Below are 11,511 nucleotides of genomic sequence, written 5' to 3'. Positions count from 1 at the left end.
CCTTGTCCTTCGGTGTTTCCGAGCTAATTCCTTTAGCGACCTTTTTTCCCTTGCTCCCAGAAGCAATGTCGATAAGTTTTCTTGTCTTTTCCACATTTAAGTTCTGGACAGAAACTGGTAGTGTTGGTTTTTTCGAAGATTTCTCATCTTGACCTTGTTTCATAGGGTCATTGCATATTTTTGTTCGCCTTTCGGCTTCCATGGTTGCTGATGAACCTGCAAATACAGGTTCCTCTTGAGTGATTTGCAAATCGAAAGATAGCCCATTTTTGCTGAGATTTTGAAAGTATTTTGCTGAGATTTTGAGAGAGAATAACTGAAAATGAGAGAAAAAAAACATATAGTGTATTTAATGCCTTAACGGTAGTGTATACCATAAATACTTATCTTGCTATAAAAAATAATATTTTAAAAGGGTTTTAATTTATAATAAATAGGGTGTATACTTTTACTATAGAGGTAAAATTTCCATATTTTTGCAAAGGCTTGGACCAGTATGCAAGTGCATCCATTCTTGTTGCATTGTTATTATTGTTTTATTATTAACTTTTGTGGCAACTAAACTCGCCACAAATAGTAAACAACCGCGCGAGACTTTAGGTAGGCCGCTACGCAAAAGAATGACATATAGCACTACTTTTAGTAGCGACTACAGAGGTCGCCACCGAACAACGTTACTGAAAACCTTATTTCTTGTAGTGTCTCTCTTTGTTCAGAACTATTTGGCAAGTGGCAACTATTATCCAGTAACATACAATCTTTTGAGGTATGACATCTGACGCAATAGAACATCTCTGTATACAAAAAGTATCTGCCTAGTTTATATAGTAATGTACAATCTTCCCTTGGGCTTGATTTTTGACAACTTCGTACAATGGAGTCACAAGCAATTATTTGGTATACCATTTCCCAACAAAAGAAATACTCCTATAATTTTAATGATTATTGGGCTTCATAATGATCTAGTGACTAGAGGGCAACATAGTGCAGAGTATTGCAAGGTCTCCATAAATCAATTTTAAAGCTTCGCAATGGCATACGGAGGCAAGTTTGATCTGGGAGGGAGCTTTAGGTCTTCCCAATCTTCATCATCTATCTTGGAGAAGTAACAATCAACATCATCATCTCTAATTAGGTCCAGTCTAGACGGCTCCCACTGAAAACATGTGAAAAGTTAAGTAAAAGCATGAAAGAAGCTCTCACGATATCTACTTCAGGATTATCCATGATCAAATGGACGTAACGCACCTTAGGATTTCTATCCTTGTCGATGAGTAAAGCTCTGCATCCCTGCAGTGTAAGTCAAGTGTCAGTCATGTAATTCGGTAAAATGCATAGCTGAAAGATGGCATATTCTACCTCGAAAAAATCCTTGCTAAATTCTCCCATCAACACGTGACAAACCATCCTATACTCTCGGATAAGGCAGCTACCAACACCTTGCAACCTCCCTTCTCTTATCTGGAACCGAAAAAGGAAACTAATATGAACAATCTGCAGATACTCAAGAACTCTCCAATGGAAATGTTCGCCAAAATTAAGTCATTAGGAGATTCTACTTGTAGTTGTGGAGCCAGCAACTAAAATTGAGGTCCAAGGAACGGAGAGGGGGGTTTCTAATTTAGCTAGTATAAGGGTTTAGGGTTGTTCAATTTAGCTAGTATAAGGACCAGTCACCATGAGGGGGGTTTCTAATTTAGCTAGTATAAGGGTTTAGGGTTGTTCAATTTAGCTAGTATAAGGACCAGTCACCATGCTCCGAGTCGAGGAAAAGTATATGATAAAAGGGGTATCATTAACAATCTATCATAGAGTGCTTTGACCAAATCACAACCAAACAGCTAACCTGACCAACTTCTCCTGAAGCATCATATAGAACAAAGAATTTTTCACATTGTTCTCTCTTCCTCTATTTCATTACTCAATTAACTACCATGAACCGACACCTGATAACTGTTTACAAGGTATATCAACTAAACGCATTAAGCAAGAAGCATGCAGGTACTCGAGGAAATAATAATGAAGTACATCATTTGTATCTCTGTTATAACACAACAAAATTAACTGGTTCCAGTTAAAATTTATTTTAGTTCTTGAAATACAGATTGCTCCCGTCTTTCCTATGAATGACCAGAAGATTCGGAAATAGATATTAGTAGAAAATAACTAAGTTCTTTCAGATTGGGATTAGATTCTCCAGATCATGTAGCTATGAACACCTTTCACAGCTATTAGGTGTTCCATTTGACAGAACCAATCATCGCAAAAGTCGATTTCTTTCTTTTCCAAAGGAATAAAGAACTTCATAACTTTTTAAAGGACTTCAGCAAAATTAGCATTGTTCGGTACCCAGCCAAATCAAGCAGAGTTTATGCAACTTGCAGTTGGATTTGTCCTCTTAACCTTTTTTGTCCAACAATCAAATTCAAAAGCCACTTCCAGCTTCTGAAACTTTGCCTTCCAAAACATATAGCTAGCAACGAACCTAGGCACTATAATCTGTTCAGGTAACAACATAATGGTATCACAAAGTAGTGCTTGACTTACTGATCTCAATGAAATTTTAAGACTTGTAGGGGATGCTTTCTTTAGCGATTGAATGGTAGAAGAGACCCAGTCATCATTCTTGTTCAAAGCCTCACTTTCCTGTAGAAGATGTATGCCAAGTTCACATCAAGTATTCTGATAACCTATTTTATCAAAATTGTACAAAAGTAATTCTACGATAGAAAACAAAAGAATGCATCAAATCACCATCCATCTCTCAGACTTACAAGTGCAGATATGATTTCTTCGACTGTTCTTCGAGAGAAACAGCGATCAATGATCTTCATCCTACATACAGAAAATTGCAGAACTGAGACTGGTGCCCTGTTGAGAAAGGGGTCATGAAATTTTGAAGACTACTGGTTTGTTTTATTTGAACAACTTTTTCCCTTCAGTCGATGCAAGCTTAGGAAAGGTATCCATCATCTTAAGCTTCGAATGGCCATATAAAAGTAGAGCGAACATAGTCTTGCAACAACAGGAAGAAAAATAACACGATAGAACTAATAAGAAAGAGCACATATGGTCTCTACGATTCATCAACATTATATGCTCTTAAAGGTCAAACAATCCCCTTACAGGTCCTGGGACTCTGTTTAGAAGGTAAGTTTCCAATGAATCAGCATGAAAACAAACACAATAATAGAGATATTTAATGAACTCACTTGTGATAAGGACTTCCTTCTTTCAACTTTGGTATGTGGGAGAAGCGACTAATGATGGCCGAAATAACATCTGGATCACTCGTATTGACTTTAACTAGTGCTTGTTCTAAAAGTGGCAACCTCTGTGAACAGAAGCAAGATCAGAAAGCATTCAAGTTAGATCAGAGATAGGAGGAACTAAACAGTTAGACACATGTTATGCATCCTGGTGGAGATGTATATCAAGATCTACGAACCGATTATTCAATGTGCCAATACTCTTGTCAGATAAATAAAACTTCAGCACAAAAATAAACCATCAGGAAAGGTCTTCTACCACCCAGAAATCCACAAATAGCCTATAAGTCGACCAATGGCTTAAGGAAGAAACCATGAATTGATCAAAGAACCATTCCGCACATGGTTGACAAAATCCAGATTCTGAACACGCATGATTAGCTTGGGCACTGTTGGGCAAGGTAATTTAGAAGACCGGAAGAATATTTCTCCTAGTATTTTGAATTCATATTTGTTGGTACCCAATCCTGCTAAAAGAATTTCAATTTACAGAATGACTCTGCATGAAGCATCTGTATTGCTCCACTAATTACTATTTGGGAAAAGAAACAAGAAGAGATTAATTATTACAGCACCAAATAACTGAATTTGCTGATGCTGAACCCAAACTAAGTAGAACAACTTGTAGATTACATCCTGGTCCACTGGAGGTCTAACATTGACCACAGACCTTCAAAGACCTTTTAGAACTAGAGTACGTTTGGGCCCAAATTTGATAAACATGGTCAAATTGGCAGAAATTAAACATAATGAAAAAGATTATGAGACCTATATAACAAATGCCAGAAAAGATTACCATCCTAAAACCATGTGCCTAACATCTTCCTTCATTTAATGAACTAGCAATTTTATTATTACATGTAAAGGCAATATCGACTTTTCCATTTTATATACTGTTCAGTTCCGACATATTAGTAAACATAAGACCTAATTGATTTGTTGTAGAAGCAACTCAAATTGGCCAGAACATGCTGGGAATTGATGAATCATACCTCTGAAGGTACAAAGTGAGTTGCTAGACCACAAGCAAGCATTTCAGCACCATCCAACCTAGCACCAGTAAGACCAGCATATTCCCCTGCCAAAGAGTACAAGAAAGTAGTTAAGGGAAAACAAGACAGTATTTTACTATTTATACCTTCTATAACTTCTATTTGCATCGTAACATCACAGGAATTAGTCTTCCCCAATAAAAGACACCACCAATAAGAATAAGGGAAAATCAGGGAAGATACGGAAGGATAGTCTCTAAATAAAATTTAGGTATAAATCATGAAACCTTGTCAGTGATTTCAATATAAATCTCGTTCTTCATACATCCTTGTAGAGAAGATTCTTTGCATGTATTCATAGGCTATCTTAAATTTGTAATGACATGAAGAAATTCAGCAATCACCATGAAAACTAAGGCTTAATTTTGGGATGACCTAAACTTAACAAACTTGGCAAATCGCCATGAAAACCGAGGCCGACATCCGGCCAACAGCCCAAAAATTGTGTAGGGAGAATTATAGTTGGCTTATATCTTAAAAGCTTTGACCCAGATGTAATAATATAATGACTTAAGAGTGAAATATATTTGAAATGAGAAAACGTGTGATCAAGAATGCAAACAGTGGAAAGTAGATATAAAATGTCAGAAAAAATTCAGAAACTTTAGGAGAAGATGAACCGGAAGGAAAATAATCACTGCTACTTTGCTACAGGGCATGTACAGTAAGCTTTTGACCACATTCTGAGGGAGGAAAAACCTATCTTCCTTTTTTCAAACTTTTCACTTTTGGTCTCAAAGGTATTGGAGAAGAAGCAGCAGGAGCATTAAAAGCAAGGTAGCTAGGGACGATAAATGTTCTCAAGATAGTCTCAAACTAGCCAAGCTTCAGCAACCAGGTAGTGACATAAATTTCAAACAATGACAAGAAGTAAATAACTTCACTTAGAAACTTTAATAAATTACATCTAGCAGTAAATTCTTTTACAAATATGAGCATTGTTGCAAGTGGAATTACCGAAGAATCCTGGAAGCCTCGAATAAAAGTAAGAGGCACCTACATCAGGAAAGAGTCCCAAAGCTGTTTCAGGCATAGCAAAAACCTACAGGAAAATGAACGTAAAAATATGTGGACATGAAGTTTCTTATACCAGTTTGTACTTAGCAACCACCAACCAAGTTTGAAAGAGTGTAACTATTACAGCTAAGAAAATAAACTCTCAATGCAAATCCAGAGGTACTAAGTACTAACTAAAGCTCATGAAGATTTACAGTTTGTAAGGTTTTCCTCTATTTTGCTAAGACTATTCCACATGAATTTCAGATATTGTTGCATTCCACAAGAGAGGCCCACAAAATATAAAGAGCACAAATTTCAAGGAAATGCCAAAAAATGTGGTAAAGGTCAACTACAAAACGGGAAGCAAGATAACGAGATTGAAGAATTGAATCTTTAACTCAAGTAGAGGCAATACCGACTTCTCTGTTGCAACTCGAAATCTACCATGTACAGAAGCACCAGCTCCACCTCCCATGACAATTCCATTAAGGATGGAGACCTTCACGGGGCAGTCCAAATAAGATTAATGTATTCCTCAGAGAAGGTTTTATTACAAAAATAAAATTACACCATAACCTAAGTTAACCTGGGGTTTGCTATATGTTGCCATCACATAGTTAAGGGTGAACTCTTCGCGGAAATAATCAGCACCCAGTTTCCAGTTACCTGAAAGCATAAAAATATATATGTAATTAGCCAATTTTTTTGGACGTTAAGCTATGTGCACTTAAAACTAAATTACTGAAAATTTTTAACATCATCTGGAAAGAGAAAAGTTGTGTGGCACAAACATTATTAAAGGTCACCATAGTTCTCAAACTGACTCGTAAGCATCTCATAGGACACAAGAAAACAGATTGAATATGTCCAAACTTTTTCAATGTTAAGGCTGCCCGATTATCTTAATGCCTAATGATTGATCGGAAGAGAAATAAAAATGAAGAGTTAGCAAGAGAGGGATACAGGAGAGTGAGAGAAAGAGAGGGGGAGGGGAGAGAGAGAGTTGAACAGATGAAAAATTAGAGCCTCTTAACAAGTAAGACAAGTGATCAATAAAAATATGAATAAGAGCGACATAGAAAAACTATTGTTTTGAGAATGAGTGACGAAGAAAAACTTTAGGAAGTTGAGAAAACAATTTAGAATTGCCTCTGTCCTATTTTCTGCAACACAATCAAACTAGATAGATAGATTAAAAAGTTACTTGGACTTGCATAATAGCAATTGAAGAAAAAAATTAACAGAAAGGAAAAGTAGAGCATCATGTATCTATGGTTTATGTTTGAACTGTTAAATGACTTCAAAATATTAAAACTTACGAAACTTCTCAGATTAGCATTTAGAAGTGTGTCGCACATTTCTGGATGTCCAAAATTAAAATCTAGTGTATAACTAAGGATCGAAGCAAATTTTCACCTGCATGGATCCAGTTTAAAATATAATCTATAAATACTGAAGATTGTTATTACTAAGCTATAACCAATTTAACAGGTTACCTACCCCGGCGAACATTATGGACAACAGCTGTAACATCACCACCAGCACAGAAAGCCCTTCCATTTCCCTGGAAGTATTGACACAAGAAAAGAACTAACATTTCTTGACTGATGTTAAGATACTTTATACACAACAGGGTGACTTGTAGAACTATGAAACCTACACCAAAGCTTGAGAAAGAAAAAAAAACTAAAATAGAAAACTGCATATAAGAAACTAAACCAATACATACCTTTCAGTTGTTCTACTAAGCTATTTAATTAAAGGTATCCAAATAAGCTTCTTTATCTGATTTTCGATCTTATTTCGCTCAAGTTCAATTTAATTACAGGTAAGACTAACTACTTGATGCTTTCTACTTGACTATCGGATGTCAATAAGTGGTTTGAGCATGTGGCTGTTCAAGCGTATATTAACAGCTAATTAGAGGGGGGAAATCTTCCTTCTCTCTAGACTATTTTTGTTTGATCGGCAAGGATAACATTATTGATTTCCAGCAGAAAATGATGGAAAGTATTTCTCTTTAGATTTTTTTCAGCAAAATCATCCCTGTGACCTACTTTCGACAATCTGGATTAACACTACTACCACATAGCCCTAGTGTATGGCAAAGAAAATAGATAGGATTGAATACTAGATTGGTCAGACATGGAACCAGCGAGATAATGCAGAGAGCTAGCCACTTTGCCAGCTTTATTCTTCGAGGGGCAATATCTCAGGAGCCATGAGGACAAGCTCTTCACTGTGTCAAGAGATGAGTAGGGGAACAGACTGAGTTCTTTGAAACATGCCTAGTTAGATGCTTCTACGGAGTGGGTCCCATTGATATCATATACAAAAACAGCACACAGAATTCCTTTTGGGTAGTCCTCCGACAATACGAGCTTTTTCTTTCCAATGATCTCTCGATAAAACTGGCTCTATGGATCTTTAAGCACAAGTCAGAACGACCAAGAACTCAGAGAGACAATCGTGGAGTGATGCATTACAAAATTCAATGAAGAAACAGAACAAAAGAAATGAACAGTTCACAATCTGAACAAAGTAACTCCTCAAATCAATGCAAATCTGCCTGCTAACATGAATCAGTTGCTAGTATGAAAAATACAAGATACCCACAGTTACTATCACAGAAGATCCTCCTACAGTCCTACTAGTGTGAACATACCTTCAATATTATCATCTTCACATTAGAATCTCTTTCACTAACATGGAAAAGTTCCAACAGCTGAGATATCTGGACAAACAAATAAGTTTAAGAGGACATTTATCATTGACAACATGTACTCAAAACTCCTACCTATTTCATCAGATGAAGAGCAATTTACATCAATCACTGTATGACACAAATATGGCATGATTTAGAAACCAAATGTTCACCAAGCTAATATAACAACAATATCTCTTCCAGATGATTGCATGAGATATAGAATAAAGTGAATCCATATCAAATTAGTCTTTTTAGCTACCGCTATCATGATCCAATCTCCTCAACTCAGATGCATAAAACCAGAAGAAAACTAGTTGAGCAAGTAACACATTCATGCTTGCTTCTCCAGTTCCACAGTCATTCGATGTTATTAGAGTACTTTTTTTGCTTTTGAACAATATATAATGTTGAGAGGCGAACAGAAAACGTAAAACATCATTAGACTACATAACAAAGTTGCATGACAGTACATGATATGCAGTGTTTCCAGGGAATAGGTGCAAGGCTAGGATAATTACATTACAACATTCAAGTCTTATCTATTTCACATATTATTTGAAGGCAGAAAACAATGAATTCATCAGAAAGTGTGGGACTTTATAAGGGCAACAAGAAAAAAAATAAACAAAGAAAGCAGTACTCCAAAAAATAATACTCCCTAAATATCATAATTGGCATACCATTTGATGAGAAAGAGCATTGAGCTGCTTAGGCCTATTTAATATGAATGTTCTAACACTTGATGTCTCCTCCACCAAAACCTGACAACCGATAATAACAGTTAAAAAAGAAAAGGTTCACATTTGAATTTGGACAGGCATAAAAGATTCATCAAAATTGAGAAGAAACCGCGATCATCTAAACTAAATTTTATTTACTTCCTATGGGAAAGGTTTCAATTTAGTAAAAAGAAAAATAGATATGGCAAAATGAAAACCAGCAAACTAATTTAAAATAACAAGTGGAAGACTACAACGCAGAGCAGAATAGGATTGGACCTGATCGGTTCCGCCATTGATGGAAGAGATTTGAGCCATGGTGGTTCTCAGTTTCTTGGGAATTGAGACTGACTAGCTCAATACTGGAAATTTACTCCTGGAGCCGCGGGGCACTAAATATCCTTAAATTTTTCCCACTGACCGATCCGACTGAACACGTTTCTTCCGCCCAATTAGTTGGTCGGTCTTTCTTTTTATCTTCTCTCCTGATAATATATTACTCGCTCCTTTTCCTATTGTTTGAGATAGTTTGACTTGGTAGGAAGTTTTAAAAAAAAAAATGACTTGGTAGGAAGTTTAAAAAAAAAAAAAAGACTTATGAAAGTTGTGGTCTTAAAAACTTAAGGGATAAAAGGTTTGTGGAGTCATGCCATTTGTGTGGCTATAAAAGCTTCTCATTAAGGGCAAAAAGGGTAAAATGAAGAGTTTAAAGTTGAATTATTTTCAAATTTAGAAATGTGTCATTTATTTTGGAACAGACTAAAAAGGGAAGTACCTCATTTAATATGAAACAGAGGGAGTAGTTGGTTGGTCATAATTTATTTTACCTTTTTTTTTTGGTATAATAATATGGTATTTGAGACACAAATAGTGCCTTGAAGCAATAATAAAGTTATCTATGTGTGTGGCTTTTCTTCGAACCCTATGTTAATGTGACATGCTTGAACCACAATTAACTTAAATTTATACTTTATAAATCTTATATAATTTTGTTTTTCTAATTTCAAAATTTACGCTCAAGATTTCTAATTAAATATAGATGGATCATCACATCCTTTTGATTGTAATTTATTTTGCTTCCTACTTCCAAATACGTTCGCTAATTTTGTTTTAACACAATACTTATGTAGAAGGTTTATAAAAAAAATATTATAAGCTCATTTGAACTTTGAAGTGGTTTAATATATGGCAAATGAATAGAGGGGTGGGTATTTTTCTTAAGAAAATTTTACTCACACTTAATAATAATATGTATTATAACATTATATTACCACTAAATAAATAGGAAAGCAAAGTTTTACTTGTTGTAAAACTATTAATAAATATGTCCACTATTCTCACTACTTTCACCTATGATGTAAATAATCTCTCGCTACTCATCACTATTATGATTGTAACTCCCACACCTCCATAACTCCTCTCCATGATTTTCCCCATGGTCTCAATTGTTAATGTCATGTTTAAGACAATCATTGTGTAGCCTTCTATGTAATAGTATAAAGAGAGGCATGAAATGTGATATGGGACACACTTGAACACTTGATGAAATAAGAAATTTATCTCTTCTTCGCTTATTCTATTACTTACCTTCTTGTTTTATATTGTTACTTTGAGCTACATTTCTTAATATGTTATCAGCACGAAGGCTCTAACTTCAAGATTGAATTTCACTTGCAAGGTATATATCTACAACCTATTGTTTAAATTATCAAATTGTTGCTACGCATTTCTTTTATGTGGAATCTATTTACTCAATTAGCATTATGTATTGTCTCGTAAAAGGGAAAGATGACAATTATACTGAGTGCATTCTTAATGCCTAAATATGTTTAGTTTATAAACATAATACTAAGTCGTACCTGGACACATACAATTATCTATTATATTTTTAATGCCAATAGTTCACATGTTTATCTGATTGGTTAGAAATATTTTTTCTACTATTTTAATAGTGTATCAAATGACTTCCTATTTTTTTCTTATCATATCTTTTCATTCTTTCCTTACGACTAATGGCTTTCGGGAAAAAAACTATGTTTTTGTTTATTTTGAAGAATTATTATCACTTGTATATGCATGTAAAAGTTAGACCAAGTAATCTTGTTAGTTCATATAACGCTAATGCTGTATGGTGGTCCGGGCCCGGGCCTAAATGGGCTAAACGGGCCGGGCTAAACGGGCCTGGGCTTAGCGGTCCCAGGCTCTGGCGGTCCCGGGCTTCACCGTCCCGGGCTTCATGGGCTCAACGGGTGGAACCAGCCCGTGACGGGCCTAAGCCCATATGGTCCTGGGCTAAATAGGTCGGGCTCGTGGGCTTAGTGGGCCTAACGGGCTTTTTTATTTTCGGGCTTTTTTTTTAAATTTTTTTTTGTTTAAGGCAATTTCTTGTAAACCATATATGTATGTATATATATAAATTGCTCTTATACATGGCTATATAAATATATGTAGTATATATAATATTGAAATCTAATTATTAAAATGCTTGACGAAAAAGTAAAATAACAAAACAATAGTAAAACTAAATTGGCATGCATAATAAATTAATAACAAAGTACAACATGAAGCATAAATACGTCTAATAATTTTAAAATAACACAAATTGTTGAAAAATCTTAAAGACGAATTTGCGGATAAATACCCTCAACACAATACTTTATATGCCTCCTTAAAATGCATGTGGTACCCCCTGAACGAAAATTTAAGACTCTTCCACAGTTCTTGCACTTTAATATTTGGCCTTCTTCATTTTCTTCAAGCACTTC

General features: G+C 35.3%; 1 protein-coding gene across 1 annotated transcript; it reads right to left on the bottom strand.

The window, feature by feature from the left end:
• Positions 1-737: 737 nt before the first annotated feature.
• On the bottom strand, positions 738-9,198 carry LOC109239899 (3-hydroxyisobutyryl-CoA hydrolase 1-like). The gene is made up of 14 exons (XM_019406492.1): positions 9,026-9,198; positions 8,708-8,788; positions 7,986-8,054; positions 6,821-6,884; positions 5,907-5,986; positions 5,736-5,819; positions 5,279-5,363; positions 4,262-4,347; positions 3,213-3,334; positions 2,775-2,835; positions 2,548-2,646; positions 1,360-1,461; positions 1,249-1,290; positions 738-1,156 (listed from the first exon to the last, which is right to left on the bottom strand). The coding sequence occupies exons 1-14, from the start codon at positions 9,062-9,064 to the stop codon at positions 1,019-1,021; spliced, it is 1,152 nt and encodes a 383-aa protein (XP_019262037.1). The 5' UTR covers positions 9,065-9,198; the 3' UTR covers positions 738-1,018.
• Positions 9,199-11,511: the final 2,313 nt, after the last annotated feature.

Source organism: Nicotiana attenuata, unplaced genomic scaffold, assembly GCF_001879085.1.
Source record: "Nicotiana attenuata strain UT unplaced genomic scaffold, NIATTr2, whole genome shotgun sequence".
Taxonomy (NCBI): Eukaryota; Viridiplantae; Streptophyta; class Magnoliopsida; order Solanales; family Solanaceae; genus Nicotiana; species Nicotiana attenuata.
The sequence above is the reverse complement of the archived record's forward strand: the minus strand, read 5'-3'. Positions and strand labels throughout refer to the sequence as shown.

What these genes read in the sequence shown, in the direction of transcription:
- LOC109239899 (XM_019406492.1), bottom strand. Translation starts at nt 9,064, where the DNA reads ATGGCTCAAATCTCTTCCATCAATGGCGGAACCGATCAG. An exon ending in TGTCCATAATGTTCGCCGGG is followed by an intron (nt 5,987 to 6,820) that starts GTAGGTAACCTG and finishes TTATGCTTTCAG; the next exon opens with GTAACTGGAAACTGGGTGCT. An exon ending in AAGAAATCATATCTGCACTT is followed by an intron (nt 2,647 to 2,774) that starts GTAAGTCTGAGA and finishes CATCTTCTACAG; the next exon opens with GAAAGTGAGGCTTTGAACAA.